Source organism: Drosophila teissieri, chromosome 3L, assembly GCF_016746235.2.
Source record: "Drosophila teissieri strain GT53w chromosome 3L, Prin_Dtei_1.1, whole genome shotgun sequence".
Lineage (NCBI taxonomy): Eukaryota > Metazoa > Arthropoda > Insecta > Diptera > Drosophilidae > Drosophila > Drosophila teissieri.
The window spans coordinates 3,796,923-3,815,313 of record NC_053031.1 but is presented as its reverse complement, the minus strand read 5'-3'; the positions used below and the strand labels follow the sequence as shown (position 1 = coordinate 3,815,313).

The 18,391-nt window shown below is 41.4% G+C and overlaps 1 protein-coding gene across 6 annotated transcripts in view; it reads left to right on the top strand.

Annotated features, from left to right (window-relative positions):
* Positions 1-18,391, top strand: part of LOC122615617 (collagen alpha-1(XVIII) chain) — a 55,964-nt gene that overhangs the window by 5,168 nt on the left and 32,405 nt on the right. For 4 of the 6 annotated variants that reach the window (XM_043790630.1, XM_043790629.1, XM_043790627.1 and 1 more), the window contains exons 3-4: positions 8,469-8,587; positions 9,028-9,566. In XM_043790630.1, coding sequence (XP_043646565.1) covers positions 8,488-8,587; positions 9,028-9,566 — 639 coding nt within the window. In that variant the 5' untranslated portion in view covers positions 8,469-8,487. Of the gene's footprint in view, positions 1-8,468; positions 8,588-9,027; positions 9,567-16,167; positions 16,375-18,391 lie in introns of those variants that run through there. The other 2 variants (XM_043790631.1, XM_043790632.1) reach the window with 2 other exon arrangements.

Below are 18,391 nucleotides of genomic sequence, written 5' to 3'. Positions count from 1 at the left end.
GGAGTTTGCGTGCAATTACTGCACATACTCGTATTTATTCTCGATCAGTATCGTCTACTTCGAGTGGAAACTAGTTCTCCGTCTAACGATCTTAGTTCTCAGCCATGATTTGAATTTCTAAATAAAAATGAAGCGAAATATAAACGAACATAAATTAATCTAATAAATGGTTTTTTCGTGCCACACGTGCCATAGGAAAGTTTGCGTTGATAGAAGTAGTAAAAAGTATGAAATATGTTTGGTTTTTATCATACAGTTCTGATAACATTTTGCCAGTCATTTGCAAACATCTAAATTGACATATCATTAGCTTAAATCTCTATTAGGTGAACTCGAAGACTGTTTTTTTCATCAAGCCTTTTGCAGAATCAATTGGGTATTAAATGGCTTGGTTGATCATTAATAATCTCAGCTTTACAATGCATTTTTGTACTGCTTAATTTGGTCAATGTATCTGAAGCACTTCTGCTTGTGACCTGCAAATTGATACTCCCAAGTAGACCGGGAAAGCTATTTCGCTGCTGTTTCCATGGGTCCAGAGTTATTTATAAATTTACAGTCCAGCGATGGAAACTCATCCAATGAACCTGTTCGTCGCGTGATCGTCATAAATTCACATATAATGTGCATGCTTACAAAATATGCTATACACTGTTGGACTCGCATGAGGAAGACGTCTCTTTGATGGTCCAGCTGTCCAATAAATTCTAGACTAGCTGTGAAAACAACAGATTACACTATGAAATCACTCGTCTATACGTAAATGTTACTTATTAATTAATTATTTTTTTTGTTTTTGCCTATATCGCCAGCGACAATGAGCTAAATACGCGAGACGTGTGAGCATTTTAATATATTTATTTATTACTTCAATCCATTATCTCCGGCAGGGACACGTCGTCGGGTGTCTGGGTGGGGGTCACTTAGTCGCCTCTGTGGATGGAGGTATGGAGGCATTAATGAAAGCCATTTCAATTAGGCGAAGAAGTAGAAACGTTTGACTAACAGCCACGTATGCGTAATGCTCCTTTAGCCCGGCGAGGATGTGACTTATCGACATCAATCGTGTCCTGGCTTCCGTTTCCTGCTTTTGGCAGTCAAGCGCCACTCGACAACTCGCTACTTAACCTTTCAAGGAGTAATGCCAGCACCTCCAACCACCTCCATCCACCACCACCAGCTCTTTCCATCCACTCACATTGATTATTAACTGAAGTCCGGGACGCTTTATTGCCGCCTTTCGTGTGCGTGATGCTGCCTGGCCCCCGGAGCAACCACATCCATGCCAAATGGATATTAGATTTCGTTTTGGCCAGGACACCGAGTCCGGTTAATAGATTTTTTTGTGCTTATCTGGTGACAGAGGAAGTCGGAGCACGCTCATTGATTGCCAATCAAGTGCAATCAAATGGGCTTCGTTCGGCCAGCTTTAATTCCCGGCTTTAATTCGGATTTCTTGCCGCACTTCTGCTGCCAAGCTGATAACGGGCTTTTGGCCATAAATTCGTTTTCCAGCCTGTGGCAAGTTCATATCAGTGGCCGCATTACGCATACGCCACCGAATCCTAGACCACAAAACTAGCATGATGAATGTTAACCCACTCCCATAGTCCGTACATTCCATTACTCTTGTTTTTGCGGAAAAAAGAGACATCTCGCAATACACATAGTTACATGCACACACACACACACATCAAATACATTTTCCCACCAACATTTTAATTTTATGCGAAAATGAAGCAATAACAACAAGCATAGATGGCAATTTGGAAATAAACTGAAATGTTTATAGGTCTTTTATGGGATGCCATGCAGTTGGCCCTACATCTGTGGGCACAAGGTCATCGCAGACAAATGATTCCATCAAAAGTGGACAGACTGACGGACAAATAATTGTCTTCCCGACAGCTGTCGTCCGCCGAAGTGTGAACATTATGCCTATTTTTAGAGCAATAAAAATTTGCGTTGTGAAACTTTCCGCCTCTTTGTTCTCTAGACCCTTGGGAATTTCGTTCTATATGTCTCGAAAGTTATAGAAAACATTTTAGGACATTATTTTGGCTCGTGAAGTATTAAACAAAAAATTTCCATGAATATCACAACAAATAATTAGTCAGTTTCTCTGGCGGCGACTGGTAGCCAGAATTTTTATGAACTTTTGCTCCATTTCGAGTTACACTTTTTTTGTGCATCGCGTGGCTGGCCGAATGCCAGCAAATGGAGATATGAAAAAATATTCGGAGGCAACTTCGCTGTAGGAAGTCGATTTTCGATACCAGACTGCGTGAAATGCAGCGGCCACCCAGTCAACCTTGAATCCCGTGTTGCGGGCAAAGAGTTCAACTACCTATTTTGGGTTTTTGCGTGGCCAAAGATCGCCAATCATTATTTATACTTTTGGCTAAAGTGTCCAGTGAAAAAATACAAACATAAAAACACACAAACACACAAACATTGCATGCGAGATAAGCGGCAAAGAAGCTATAAATAAATGCAAAGCATTATAATGACAGCAATAACGAACACTCTGATGCCTCGGCACACCCCATTCATCAAGTTCGATGGGACACGCACGGCCACAGCCTCAGATCTGGATTTCTGGATATCCAATCCCAATCCCCCAATCCCATTCCGAATCTGTATCCGAAACGCCTCATGATGCACATTTCATTGAACTTTTTCGCTGTCTGCGCCTTCGTCTTTTTTTTTGTGTTTGGGATTGCGACAACATGTTGCACATGGCCGCCTTCCAGCTAAGTGCAATGTGAGTAGCACTCGTCGCTTAGAGATTATTTAAATCACTCGCCGGCAGCTGTTGCACAAAAAATGGGATCTAGAAACTATCATAAATTAATAGCATAGGAAAAAATATTCGTTTTAATAGGAAATTGCATTCTAATCAAATAACAACTTAAATAGAAAGAAGAAAAATCAAATTAAACCATGAGATACATAAAAATAATTATATTGAGACAACAAAAAAGTTTTGTCTCGACATTTTAAGATTTCGAATATTTGGCATATGGCTAGTGATATTTCTTTAAGTGTAAATAAAAGGGGAAGTACTTTGTAGAAAAATAAAAGCGGGATGCAAGTGGCACACTGGCAGTTTTAGCTTCTGCTCCTCGGCTTCCGAGGCATGTGGCCAATTAGTAGGACTGCAACTTAGCCACGTTCTTGAGAAGATCGGGGTCAGAAAGTAAAAGTAAATGGGAGTGGGTAACAAAACCGAGATCGGTGTGTATTTATATACTTTTTGTTATGAGCGATTTTTGTGTCTGGCGATTCAGTTTTTATGTTGCCATTTTGCCGGCACCATTATCAAGGGAATTAACCCAAATGCTAAACACAGAGATGATGCTTTTTTGTGGATCAGAAGGAGTCGTAAAAGGGGAGACTGCTGATATTTATACCACCCAAAATATACAGCAAAATTTACAAAAAGCGCGTTCAAAAAATTCCTAGTCAGTAATTTGGTTTATTTATTTGCCAATGTTTGAGGCATTATTAATCGCTTGTCTGCGGCAGTAAGCCTTTCAAATAAAAGAGCATTTTTTTCTTATTTATATTGCATTGTTTGCCATTGATGCTGTCAGTAAGTCAAATATATTATTTTTGCACATTTTTCTCTGAATGTTTCAACGACCCCAACTGTGAGATTCGTATAGATGTACACTTTTATGAGGAATACCCAGGAATATTTGCAAGTTCAATGCTCTGCAGTACTATAGAATTGGATTGGTAAATAGTGAACCTGCACTTTGATTGTGTTTATTTGGCCATTCTTCAAGCGCATGTTGAAATTTGGGTAAAAATATGTGGGAAATTTGCGAGGGTAATAAAATATAATATATTGCAGCTGCAACTGACACGATCAATATGTTTTTTTGTTGCTAAGCAAATGTTTTATATTCGTATCCCTTTGATGAGTGCTGCTTTGCGAAATTAAAAATACAATTTCATCATTTCCCATTCTGTGAACTTTTCATTCGGTCACTTCAGTTTCTTGGCCAGACTGTGTGTCTCTATCATCCATTTATAATTATGGTATTATGTCTCTGCAATCGAAACCCACTCCACACCTCCGATTTTGGCTGACAGCTGGCCAATATCGAATTACGCTTTGGGCCTTTATCGCTCATCCATCCAAGAGCCACACTTTTGGCCAGCATGCAACAGTTGGTCTTGGCATGAATGTCTTTGGGGAAGTGGTTTCTGTTGCTCTGAATGTGGCAACTTGTATTTCGATGCATTGTCGTTTATTTATGCAAAGCTGTTTGTAAAATATTTTCCACTTTAAATGAAGGCACTTAAAATGTTAAACATTCAGCCCAATCACTTCTCTCCATTTGTGTGGGTGTAGGTGTGTGTACGTGTACATTTACGTGTTAACCTTAAAAATATATAAAGCCAAATTGGGCATGTAAATCCTTTAAATCAAACAAAGGGCGGATTGGGCGTAGCAAATAAAGCAGAGCCAATAAACGTCGGCAGGCGACACGCCAGCTGACAGGCAACTCTTTGCCCCCTCGTTCATCACCGTCACCATCCCCAACCTCATCCTCATACCCAACCCATTTCCAACCCAGTCCTCGCAGCAAGTACATCACAAAACAAATTGGAAAACATAAAATCAACAAAGCTAATAGTTCACTTAGGGGCGCAGAAGCGGCGACAAAAAGTGCGCGACGAACCAAACAGGGCCCTAAGGAAATTTGGCTAGTGAAAGCCGAATACGGAATACTCTGTAATAAGTCATGGCAAAATATAGAAAAATATTCATTTAATTTCATAAAAAAGTAAACTTATGTAAAAATAGCAGTGACATTTAACAAACATTTAACTGATTTGTAATACATAATTACTTAAAAATCTATTTGGATGTAACACTGTTTTTTAAATATGAAATGGAAGTAAAAATAGATTATTGCCAATAGACTTCTGTCTGAGTTGCAAAAGGAAATATATACATACAATTAATACTTTAATAATTTCTACGAATTCCATTAAACCGTTTTTAAGGGTATTTCACTGCGACGTCTGTCTTTGCCGCAGTTGCTGCAGCTTTTCAGCCGCTTTTGCCGTCGAGGAAAGATGGGTCTTTGGTCCCTGTCCCCGGTTGCAGTGACATAGTGGCACAGTTTTGGTGCTTTGGCGCTTGGTCGTCGTCTGTGGCCAGAGAGCCCTTTCATATGCCCCTCAGTCATATTGAGCCGATTTACTATTGAAAATAAAATTTTATTAGAATTTTCCCTCACTTTTTGTGCTTTTTACAAGCGGGTGTTTCCCTTCATTGAATCTCTTACTTTCTTTTTTTCTTTTTTGTTTGAAAGGTCTTACCGCTTTTGAATGTGCAACGCTCTGACGACTTTTGAATTTGATGTGCGCAACTTTTTACGACACTAACCACCAACACTCAGATCTATTTTGATTTAAAACAAAAAATTGGCAGCTGTTGCTGCTAGTTTGAATAAAATTTTATTGCTTATTGGTTTTGGGAATTGCATATGGTTGTGGGCCAAATGGCCTGCCATGCTTATGATCAGCGGATGCAAAAGCGGAAAATCATAATGACTCGTAAATTCATAAGTGAAATACATGGGGGAGCTTTGATTTTGTGGGGAGTTTTATTTATTATGACCGTTCTTTCGACACTTTCCTGGGCATTTACATGAGCCGCGCTCCGTCCACGCCCAAGTTTGCCGGCTAGGCCCCAATAATCGGTCGTACGTGCGTCCCATTCTAAACAAACAGCCGGAGTATTATTACTCGCCTCCCCGGGAGCCAGGCAATCGGGCTCATATATATATGCACACAGATAAGGGCACAGCAATAGGTCTTGTGCATACAACTCTGAATGGTATAGTAAATGGTGCTTCAGATTTCGTTTTAATAGTCTCTGATTTAACGAACTAATTAATTGCTAGTTTGTTTTTAAATGCATAATTTGATGCGGAACCAGAGCAATTGTTATTAAATGTATTTTTAAATGCTTGTTATTGGTACTGAAAATAAATGTGGAAATCAGCAACATAGTCAGACACTTAAAATAAATGTTAAGTAAGAAACTGGTACTTCACAAGACCACAAACTAATTGAATAAAACTTAAGAACTATTAATGCGACCGCAGTTGTGCCTGTATGGAGCGGGGATCCCTGCTGGCGAGTGGGGAGTGGGAATTTGTATCGGGAGGGGGAAGGGGTAGAGCTTGGCCAAAAGGGGTCGCCGCTGACATTGGCCACGCGGTCCATGTTGCACGTGATGTGCGGCTCGCCGTCTGTGAACTGCATAAATGCTGCCTCATTATGTCAGGGAGCCAATTGTGTGGAGAGCAAGAAACAGGAAAGACACGCCAACGGAATGGCCAGGAATTCGTATGATAATGCTTGAAAATCAAATTCCCCTCTCCCACCCCCCCCTTGGGGCGATTGTTCAATTTGTATGGCTGTTTGTTTTTGGCGCCTAATGATGCCATTAAGTGGCTGGTGCAGATTGTCGAACATACTGCTTGGAGTCGAAAGATTGTTGGCCAAAAATGATGTAAGTGCACATATGTAGACAGCACTTGATGTGTGTGTTTGTGTGTGTGTTGCTGGTTGCAGACTTTACGTTATTTCATTCAGAATGCGTTCGCATTGAAAGCTGGAGTAATGCTTCTTTTTTATACGTGACGCAATCGTTCACTTCTTCGGTTGTTTTCTATTTTATTCTATTTTTCAAGAAATTGCTAAACAATATAAAACACACCCAAGACAGTGAGTCACAAATCCTGTTTGTATTTGATTGATAGAAATTATAAAAATCAAAAGTTATAAAGAAATACTAAAGGAAGGGATGGTGCGAATTTCTAATTTTCTACATATTATTTCACTATGCTTGCAGTTAATAAAAAATGTTTGCTATTTTATGGCATTTCTTGTTAAAAACTGCTCGTATAAAATATGCATATTATTCGGAATAATTAAGATATAGATCGGCGTTTTGAAGCAAGACTACTTTTATGTGAATTGATGATTATACAGGCCAATTAGTTGAACATGGGTTGCCGAAATATTTTGAGTCAGCTGTCAGCCACAAATTGAGACAAGAATACACTTTTAGTCGATGCCCACAATTGAAAGTAATTTGCATTTCATACGCAGCCAACTGGAGTGAAAGTGTCGACTTCAAGCATATTTCTACTTTTTCGATTCTTATTGTTGGGCTGCTAAGTCGGTCTTGATAAATATTAATTGTCCACAGACATTTCGGGGTCAGCGACATAGTTTCCGAATGTAAATTGTATCTGTAGATTGGATCTGCGTTTGCTGGGTAACTGGCGCCCATTAATTGTGTTATATTATTGTGTTCAAATTATTCACACATGATGTTTGGAGCGCCTGAACTTTTCTTGTGCACTTTCAATAGAATGGGTTTATCAGGCTGCCCTTGGCAGCAGATAATTGCGTAATATGTAGAAGCTGGGATCAGAAAATGATTTATTGGCTGAGCGATTACAGCTCGAGTACTGAGCAGTTGACAAAATTTGTGTTTATGGGATAATGATTCACGTTGATCTCTGACATTTCAACTGGCACAGTGCCCCTCAAAAACAAAGTAATTTTAATCTATGGCTCATTTGAGTTCTAGGTGTGTCCCCGAAATTTGTAGGTAAACAGATACACGGAAAAGTATTTTTAATGATCCATTGAACGCTTATTGTTTATAATAGGGCACAAAAGAGCATCAAGCTAAATGCTCATTAAAGCAACTTGAATATATTTATTTATATTTATTTTATTTTGCGTTAAGAATGAGACAACCTTTTTTTCAATGATCAAAGAGATCGTAGAGCTATGATAAGATCAGCAGAAACAATCTCATTTTATTTGTGTGTAGCGATCTGCCCTTCATAATTACCATTATTTTGTTAATCTTTTCTGGCGATCTGACTGCTTCAAACCCAATGAATGAATCATAGTTTTTTTCCGCCGAAGCCTACGATTTTCGTTTGGCGAATGAATGAAGACCGACCGCAAAGTTGTGTGGCTTCCAGATGAACTATCTTTTTGGGTGTGTGCGATGGCATGGAAATCGGCATCGGAATCGGGAATGGGACAAGGGCTTTGCGGTTTGCCGGGGAGGTAATTACAAAATGTTGCCAGCCAGCCAGCCAGCCAAGTTGGCCAAAACCGAGGAGGGATGCCCGTGTGCATATAATTTGGGCATTGAGTCAAGTGTGCGACTCGTGTTGCCAATACTGCTGCCCATAATTGCGGGCGGCGCATAAAGTGTCTGCGGTTGGTTTATTTCCACGCACAAGTGTCCGCAAAAGTGGTGGGGAATCGTATGCGAGTTGTGAATGCAATCCGAAACTGGCCACATTTGTGCATTGATTACCCAGCGAAACGGAAGTGCCGCTTTAATCTCATAATTTTACAGATTCAAATGGATGACAGCTTACGATTTTTTATTGCTTTTTTTGCAGACTCCCCATTCGGATCAAGATGCGTGTGCTACAATGGGTAATGTTTGCATTGGGCATGATTTGCATGCTGCTGGATCCAGCGCTCGGATCTTTTGAGCTGGTGGGACAGTCCATTAAAGGTTAGTGCTACTCACTATTTTATTTTTAACTTTTAGTTTCAGCCACTAAATATTGCAATTAAGGTGTTAAATATATTAGGTTGCTGCTAATATTTTTTAAAGTATTTTTAACAATCATTAGTTCATTGCAAGCTTTTGGGCTGCACACGATTGCAGCATGTGCTAAAAGTGAAGTATACTTTTGGGCACACACATTGCAGGCCAGTGCACCTCAAACTGTAATATTTCAGTATCAATACCCAAACATCCTAAGAAATTAGGAATGCAATATTTTCAAAATGAAAAATAGAACATTTAAAGCCGTAAAAAGTTCACTAATATCCCATTAAAATAGTTTCTGAATTTTGTTCTCTTACTTCGAATGCTTTTGGGGTAGAACCAACAATTCCGTAATAAAGGCAATGAGTGTGACTCTAACACCAACCTGGCTACCTTTTCAGATGCCCTGGCCGAATACACGTTGACCGACATCATGAACAACAACCAATTTGCGGGCATCGAGTTTGGCGAGGCGGAGGACGGCTTCCCCGCCTTCCGCTTCCTGCAGACGGCGGACGTGAAGTCGCCGTATCGGATGCTCCTACCGGAGAAGCTCTACGAGTTCGCCATCCTCATCACTTTCCGGCAGAGCTCGCTGAAGGGCGGCTACCTGTTCAGCGTGGTGAATCCGCTGGACACGGTCGTCCAGCTGGGCGTTCACCTCTCGCCCGTCGTGAAGAACAGCTACAACGTATCGCTGGTCTACACGCAGGCGGACCAGAACATCGGCCGCAAGTTGGCCAGCTTCGGTGTGGCTCATGTGCCGGACAAGTGGAACTCGATTGCCCTCCAGGTGCTCAGCGATAAAGTGTCCTTCTACTACGACTGCGAGCTGCGCAACACCACTCTGGTCACCAGGGAGCCCATCGAATTGGTCTTCGATTCGGCATCCACTCTGTATATTGGCCAGGCGGGCTCCATTATTGGCGGTAAATTCGAGGTAAGTTCTGGCGGCGGCCAATTTGATTACGCCTTTGATCAGCGATCCATGGCAGGGGACTGATTTTCGAAACGCTATCGAGCACCACCTACCACTTGCCCAATTTTCAATTGAAGTGCAATTTTATTACCGGAGGGGTAGAATCTAGAAGTCACTTTTAAGTGGATCTTTAATTTGTGGTTTATTCTTGGAAATCATTATTGTGTGGACTGAAACATGACCTAATTGTTCATTCTACAGTTTGTTGCTGAAAATGTATGGGTCTGAATACAATAATTAATAATAATTATAATAATTTTCAAAGGAAAAAGTTTAGTTGTGTCAAGTTAAGTTAAGTTAAGTAACTTATAAAGAAACTTCGTTTCTTCCCAAATATTTTTGAATGGGTCGAGGTAGAACATTTCGGAATTAAGCTTGAGCAATGTGTCCAAATTGTAGAAGGTATTTTCTTGCTGTGCAATTCCATTCAGCAATAGCTGAAAGCTTTTCACCACTCACCACTTGAGTCGCCCCAAAAGTGGCGCCACTTGGCCAGCTGGCGGGAAAAGTTGGCACCCTCAATTGGCACTCAAAAAGCACTCAAAAGCGTATCGTATACGCCATGTGGGCTTTATGGCGTATACCCCCCGTAGGCCGGCGAATAACTCACTCGGTTCTCGACTCTGGATTCTCTCCATTGAGCGCATTCAGCGCTCGTTGAGATTCAGCCAACGAGTGAATGAGTGAACGAGTTGGGCTGACACGAGGAGCAATGTGTTGTCTGTGGCCCGAACAGATTGCTGTGATTTGATGGGCCTCCTTGGGCTGCGAGTGCGTTTACCTTTTCAGTTGCGTTCGCGTTTTCCAGCAGTTCAGATGGCCACGCGGCCGGTTTTAAGATGAGCCCATCGTTGCTGCCGTGCGGTCGGTACTCGTCCTCGTCCACGTCCACATTCACATCCACATCCTCGTCGTCTTTGTCGTCTTCGTTCAGCTCGTCCTGCTCGTCTTCGTCCTGGTTATCGGACGTCGTGAGTGCGGTGGCAGCTGGCACAACTACCACTACCAATACTACTTCTGCTGTAGCTATAATAGGGCCAAAAACAACTGCAAATGAAGCCCTTGTGCTGGCTTAGCCGCAAAAAATGAAAGTGATTTATATGGCCAAATGAAATATGCTCGCCTAAGTGAACCGACCGGCCCGGAATTGAGTCAATTAAAATTCAATTATGCGACCAAAGATGAAGGAGAGGCCGCGCAAGCGTTTGAAAACCGTTCGACCGCTGAACTCCTGACTGAACCGGAAGTTTTAACTGCCATTGAAGTGTGTTCCCCAAGCATAATCCTAGCAATCGATCATATCACAAGTGGATAAGAGAGTACATATCGTGCAACACAGAAAAAGTGGGTTCAATTCCAGACTAGCGAGACTTATCAACGGCAAGGATATACGCCAGATATCAAAACTGCAATTACTTTTACCCTTGTTCTGCTTGTTATCGTTGTCGTTCCGTGTCTTCGCGTTGCGACTGCCGGTTGTAAAAGTTCAAGAAGTGGTGGCAAAAACACAAAACTAAACCCAAACACTGTCCAAAAACCCCCACCAACAAAAAAAAACTCCACTCAGCGAGCTTGTTCGAATGGAAATCAATCAATTGCACAATGCCAGCATGCAGGCGGTGTGAAAAAGTGAATTAATTGCACAGCACGACGTCAAAGCTAAGAAACATAACAAACGGCAATTTAAACAATAAAGAATAAAATTGCGAATAAAAGCACCACACGACACGACTGTCATTTGTAATTACAAATGAGCATGAAATAAAAAAGTGGGCATACATAATTCACAATTACAATAAATTTTAAAGCAAAACACATACCTATAAATACAGCAAAGTATTTGCCATTAAATTATCTGTGATTTTTGTCAACATATTAAATATTTTGCGTGCGCGTGATTAAACCCTCATATCCCGAATTCGTATTCGTATCCGTATCCCATAATTTAAAGTGAATAGTTGTGAATGGTCCCAGTGCGTTCGGCTTGAAGGTAAATATGGCCAGTTGGCCAGTTGAAAGTTAAGAGCTACTTCGCACACACAAATGGTTTGGAAAGTCGCCCATCAAAAAGAGAACATGGTGCGCGCATAAATTGTGTCAAGCTTGGTGGGTTCGGAAAATAAAACCCCTCAGTCCAGCCAGCCATGGCAGGACTATAGGCAGGATATGGGGCCGCATGGATTGCCCTGGCATGCCTAAATCAATGGCAAACTCATTAAGCGCCGGCGAAAACAGTTTTTGCCCCGACGCGTCACTAACCACTGACAGAGTTGGCCAACTCCCGCATCCTAGCACCCAACTCCCATAGCTCCCATGCTACCCAACTGCCGCCAATGCGCCTGCATATGCATATTAAAGCAGCACGGGGCGTATGCGTAATATGTATGTATACATTTATAATACTGTGGGCTGTCCTGGCCGCCTTTGTCTCGGCCTTCTGCGTCCCGCGTTCTTCGCATATGGCCGAAAGGCAAAGGAAAATACGTTTTATTTATTAAATAAAATAGGGCTGGCAGCCGAGGCGCTCTCTCTGGCGCTGGATTTTAATAGGCATCGGGTGGTGGTGGATCAAACAAAAGGCGCGTTGGCATAAAGAGCGAAAGTTAACCCTTCAGAAAATAAAAGTATGCTAAGCATACTGAAAAGTATCTCTCTACGGCTGAAACTTTAGAGGCCTTGGCCATTTCGACTGCATTTAATTGCACGAGAGGCACAGCAAAATTTCAATTACAAAACAAACTTTGCTCTGCACATCTTCTTGCCCAAAAGAGATCATAAATATTCATGTACAACCAACTGGGTGCATGTGTGGGTCTGTGTGTGTGTGTGTGTGTTTTCACTGCTAATATGCATTTAAATATCACAGGCTGATTGTTTTTGCTGTGGCACGTTGTACATTGACTTGCGTCAGCTTCGCTTTCAGCAATATGTAATTTTGATTTGTAAATTAAGCAATTTATCATCATAATAGAATATTAGAATCTATTATGCTGGCACAATTTCGAAATTCAATTCAAAATGTTTATTTACATATTTGGTCAAGTGCAGCCATCTACCAACTGCCAATCAATTGTTTTGGAAATTAGTTTTCAACAAACACTCAGGACCTCCTGTTCATTCTGCACTCGTCGGAAATTGAACAATTTTTTAGTGGTTTAGTTGGTCAGTACACTACGTTTGGGTTGAGAAGCTTGCAATAGTTGTCATTGGCTTGAATATTTGCTCTCTTTTCTCATTTTGAGAAATACGTTGGCAATACATTAAAATGTGCAATGATGTAATAAATAATTGAAAGCCAGGCGGTTTCTTTGATTCCTCGAGCATTATTTTACGACGGATCTGGTTTTCGATACTCATTTGCCGCATATATTTCCGCTTGATGGACGGCCATGAGAGTTTTACCCCAAGGCACATAACACATGTACATACCTTTTGTGCTTATGTCCATAAATGGGTTTTTTATTACGTCTGGAGCTGCAGGCCGTTAAAATCGTACATATTCGTTGCCTATTTTATGAATCTGATGGGGGCTGTTGATTTCTGGAAGCCACATAAAACCCTTACAAAATAATGCCAACCGAACGAACAACACACATCTTCAATGACACAAGGGTACATGGAGAGCGACGACGAACTATGATTATTTTGTAATTTTATAGCTAGTAGCTACCCCAAAAGGGGCGAACCAAATGGGGCGTCACCAATAAACATAAATTATGCAAATTTTTGACTTTAATTATATACGTATATATACGAGCTGATAGCACCGCCCCATATTCCAGCCCATAATTTTTTGGGTTGTTATTAATTAGGCAGAGACTTCATGAGCGCGTTTTAATCATTGGGAACACGCGTCTCAAGGAAACCACCATATGATGTTGATATCTTGGGACTTCTGTAGATATATACGAGTAAATATTCATGTGTAGATGGGAGGAGCTGTCGGGCTTATCGATCAAACGCTTACAAAAGTCACAAAGGCCTGAGGTTAGACATTAGACATTTCTTGCACTGACGGTTTGTTTTGTTCCGCCTTCATTTTAAGGATACATGTGTGACACATATCCCACACCCAGGATTCATTTCTATGCCATTTTCCGACCTTGTCACAGATAGCGGCCAACAAAGACGGGCCCACAGATGAAAAAAAGGGAAATTTGTGCGGAAAACGGTGCTTATTAAAAATTACATGTCAAACGGAAAGGCAGCAGAGGAAACCCAAAACTCACACGAGATGACTTTGCACAATGCTTTTAGATTTCGTTGCTGTCGGGGACGGAAGAACCCTTTTTAAATATGTCGCCCCATTATCTTCATTAGGCGCTAATGTCCGAAAAAGGGTTTCACTCCAACTATTGCCCTTTGAAAGTTTTGTTTTTTTTTGCTGCCCTTTTACAGGATTTAACTTTCTGGCTGCACCATGACAACTTCAAAAGTCGTTACTCATTTTTGTGTACTTAATTTGGTAAAAGATATGAAATTTCCTTCTTATCGCCCTACCCACCTTAATTCTTTTTTGTTATTTCTGGCAGCACAAGCTTGCCCCTTTTCATTAAAAGTAAGGCTGAGTAGCAAGGTAATTTCATTAGAAAACTTGAACCGCGTCAAACTTTAAGCTCAAACTCCGCGCCTGTGCGCCTGCAGTCGCAGAATTTTAATGCTGCGTGAAGAATGCCACGTTTAGATGGGCAGGGGAGTGAGGGTGGAACCGATCCAGAGGTGTGGGCCAGTCGCTTGACTTGGCATAAAAAAGTTTCCTTTTGGCCTTCCACTTTTTGGGCGCGCACAAAACTTTGTGTTACGCCGCCGCCACCGCCACCGCCGCCGCCGCCGACGACTCGTTGACTCCAATAACTGGTTGGCTTCACTCCCACCAAAAAAAAAAAAAGGAAGCCAAGTCGTAGGAGGCCCGAAAGATGGGCGTGTCAGGTGGGGCTGGGGGCGTGGCCGGGTGTTAAAGACTTAAGGTGAGCCCATGGACGCTGCTGGTGGCTCTAGACTGACACGATTATCGTAATTATGCGCTGACTGTAGCACACTTTTGTGAGCCAACTCTTAGCCCCGTAATAAGTTGTTGTTGTGTAAGTGCGTCTGTGTATCTCTGCATCTCCTGTACGTTGGAGAGTGTGTGTGTGTTGGCCCAACTTTTGCCGCAATTATGTAGGTTGGCAGAAGTTGCTGCTCGCCTTTTTTCATTTTATTTTCATTTTACTTTCAGTTTTTTTCGGGGGTGCACTGACTCAAGGACATAACCCCCAAAAACCCGCTGCAAAACATTTGGCTTATGCCTTTATGCGGTTGCCAAGGCAAAAAAACAAGAAATTACCAAAAGTGTAGCAAATGTCGTAGCAAGACATCTTGCGAACATGTGACCAATTTTCGGAGCTTCATTCCTTGCCTTTGACATTGCTATAATTCAATATTTTTTTTCTTCAACTAAACATGTTGGCAGCTTAACTTTTTAAAAAGTTTACTTCAAGTGCTACCTCTGATTTGTTGCGGTTTTGCCGTTTCAATGGTGATTTTTGGTGATGAGGGAGTTCAAATATTTTAAGGTTAATTTTTATGTACTTTTATGTACTACCTTATGTTTTTTTTGTCAAGTTAGAATAATGACAATTTATGCTGTTTAAATCCATTATTAAAGGGTATCAGTTGGCCTTTTCCCCACCTAAAGTCATATTTTTCAGCCGCCACCCCGGGCGCCGCAAATCAGTGAGAAAATGCTGACAAGCGACGGGTGGAAGGAAAAAATACGGGAAGCAGAATTAAATAAAACGTATTACATTTGTAGCGTTTACAGGAAGTGAGCGTGAGGGTCGGGGGTCCTTGGTCGAGTGCCTGTTAAGGGGCGTGTGCGTGTGCGTGTGCGTGTGAGTGTGAGCATGGGTATGGGTATGAGTGGGGGCGAGAGTATGGGTGTGAGCTCCTTGCCATACATGTGAGAGTGCTTGTGGCATGTGTACAAAAACGCTTTGTGGCAGGGAAAGCACCTTCCTGCTTCCTCACAGACAGAAACATGTTGGCGCGGCAAGGGAAGTTCGCAAGGTTAAGACTTGGCCACAAAAGCCATTAGGCATCAGCATCAGAGCCAGCAATATCACTAAGCCAAAGTCCAAGCGGGTCAAATACACTTGCCGACAACTCAATAATCAGAGATGGCAAGTGACTAGGGGTACTTATAAAAAAACCAGGATACAGACCCAATTTTGGGGTCTCACTTCAGCGTGCACCAATATATGGCGCCCAACGTCGGAGCTGTATTGAATACATTACAATCAAATACTGCGCTGTAATTATAAATCATAGAGTTGATTTTTAAATATGTACTAATCCCAGGATAAGCTGCTCATCACTGTCGAACAACGAAACTAAAATAAAATCGAACCAGAAGCGGAATCCAAACCATCCAAACCATTTGTGTGCGGCGATGGTGGCAAAGCAATATACCCACCCTCAGCTAATTAATATTCCAATTTATGCATTTTCTTTCAGGCAATTCTATTCGTCGCCGGTTGTTTGTTGTCGTTCATTTCGCTTGGCGTTGATTTCTCGTAGTGCTTTAAGTGTTGCATATTGAATCGGAATCGAAATCGGAATCGTGTAAATATCGTACAAAATGGCAATGGTTATATCGACGCGTGCCAAGCTCGTGATTACCGCGCTGATTCTGTTCTTCCTGCTCGGCATCGTACTCGTAACGGGCTCCACAAAGGGATGGTTCAATCCCAATCGCTACAACGGCGAACGGGTGGCAGCTAGGATTCAGGTAACTAACTTAAACCCACAAGCCTCGACCGCAACAAGTTTTGCCGGGGTTTTGCGTTTTTTGAAACCGAATGGCATTTCAGTCTAATTAAAATGAACTAGCCAATTAATTATAATCATTATCAACACGTGTCTGGCACACCATTTCGCCGCCTTTTTTGTTTGTTTGTTTGCCACAACCACTTTGCGAGGCTCGCCAAGCATCTAAACATTACGAGCTGTGTTATGTGTAATGCTAAATGGTAAATGGTAAATGGTAAATGCTAAATGCTTGACATCCTGCCCCTTTAAATGCAAACAAATGTCACCGGTGTGGGCTCCAGGACTGCGATTCCTCCTGTGGTGACCAGGTTGGTTTGTAGTCGGGCAGGGGGTTTTTCACTTCTAGCGCCGCTTATGCGCGTCCAGCACGCACACACAAAACACACTCACTTACACACACACACACACACACACACACGCAGCTGGAACTAACAACCAGCACACACAACAAGTTGGGAAAAACTTTTAAACACACACCCGCAAACATCGTCGCAGTCACAGCGAGCGGAGAGCAAATAAAGCATGCCAGGATGTACACAGGAAACGAGGATGAGCATTTGTTTTATAAAGAATTGAGGATTTTTTAATATTTTATTTTATTGTGATTTCTGAAATATTAAGAACACAAGAATAAGATAAGAATATTTATTTTTAAATCCTAATCGTTTTCGCTTTGAATGTACATAGCAAGGCAGCTGACAAGTTGAAAGCTAACATTTATATTGAAGACTGTCTCAATTAACATAGTAATGAAGGGTTTAAATTATTTATAAGTACTATTACAAGTAATTAAAAACAAGTAATTATAAGCAGCACAAGTAATTACTGCCATTCAATTATTCTCCGTGCATGTATACATGCAGTACACGAAAACAAATAAAGTTTATTGTGACAAATGTTTCATGACAACAGCACATTTCGCTCTGGTCGAGCACACCTGCCTCTTCCGCTTCTCCCCACTTTCTCCCCCAGAGGTGAAAGTCCACCTTTGTTGTTGTTGCGAAGCAGAGGAATAAAAGGACATTGCAATTATTAGAGCACATTATAAGCATTTTGTTGCCGACGCTCGGTCACAAGATAAATTGATAAGACTGACACGGCTACGCTCACCTGTTCGGTTCATGTCCCGTTTAACGAGCTGCGTTTTAAGTTTTTCTGCTGTCCACGTGGCGTATACGCAATGTCAGTTTTTGCGACTGCTTGGAGAAATCCATTTGCTGAATGAGTGGGTTGCACTCTATAATGCCCAATGCCATTTCATCAGAGTATTTTACTAGTATTTACTTTGCCCTTTAATCGATTTGTTTTTTTAATATATTGCATTTCTTAAAGAAAGTGCAAAAGTACTTTGCAGACCATCATTTCTCCATTTTGTGGCTGGTAAATTGTAAATATCATCAGCATTTTGAAAATGCGAATGTAAATATACAAATTTCATTTATGTAACTTGCTCAACTGACCACAAAATATTTTTAGACTTTTTGATGACCCAAGGAAAAGCAGAGATGAAATGATTTAATCGTATTTAGGAAAAAGCTATGCATTTCACATTAATAGAATGTGAGGAAACGCACTTAGACTTAATTAAGTTTTCTCCGTTTCCAAAACATGCAAATATAGTTTTGTGTAAAATACAATGACTTAAAAGGGTGTTCTATGGAAGACAGCTTGCAAAGTGCTAATACCCCACCCATTTTATAAAGTTTTGTCACCAGATACACAAATGAAGTGCTCTAAAATAGACAAAAGAGCAAATGGCACCTATTTCCGTGTTGATAGAACCTTTTCTTTCCTGTCAAACGTTCGTTTCCATTGTTTCCGCGCCGAAGGACCTTTCCCAAAGGGAGCGAGGGCAGCCAATACAGAGCCCGCAATACGAGAAAACTTCGACTAATACCTGCATAATTGTTGTGCTAATTTTGTCAGCACGCCCAGTTAATGTTTCTATTGACACCAAGCACGCTGGCAAAGGGGCG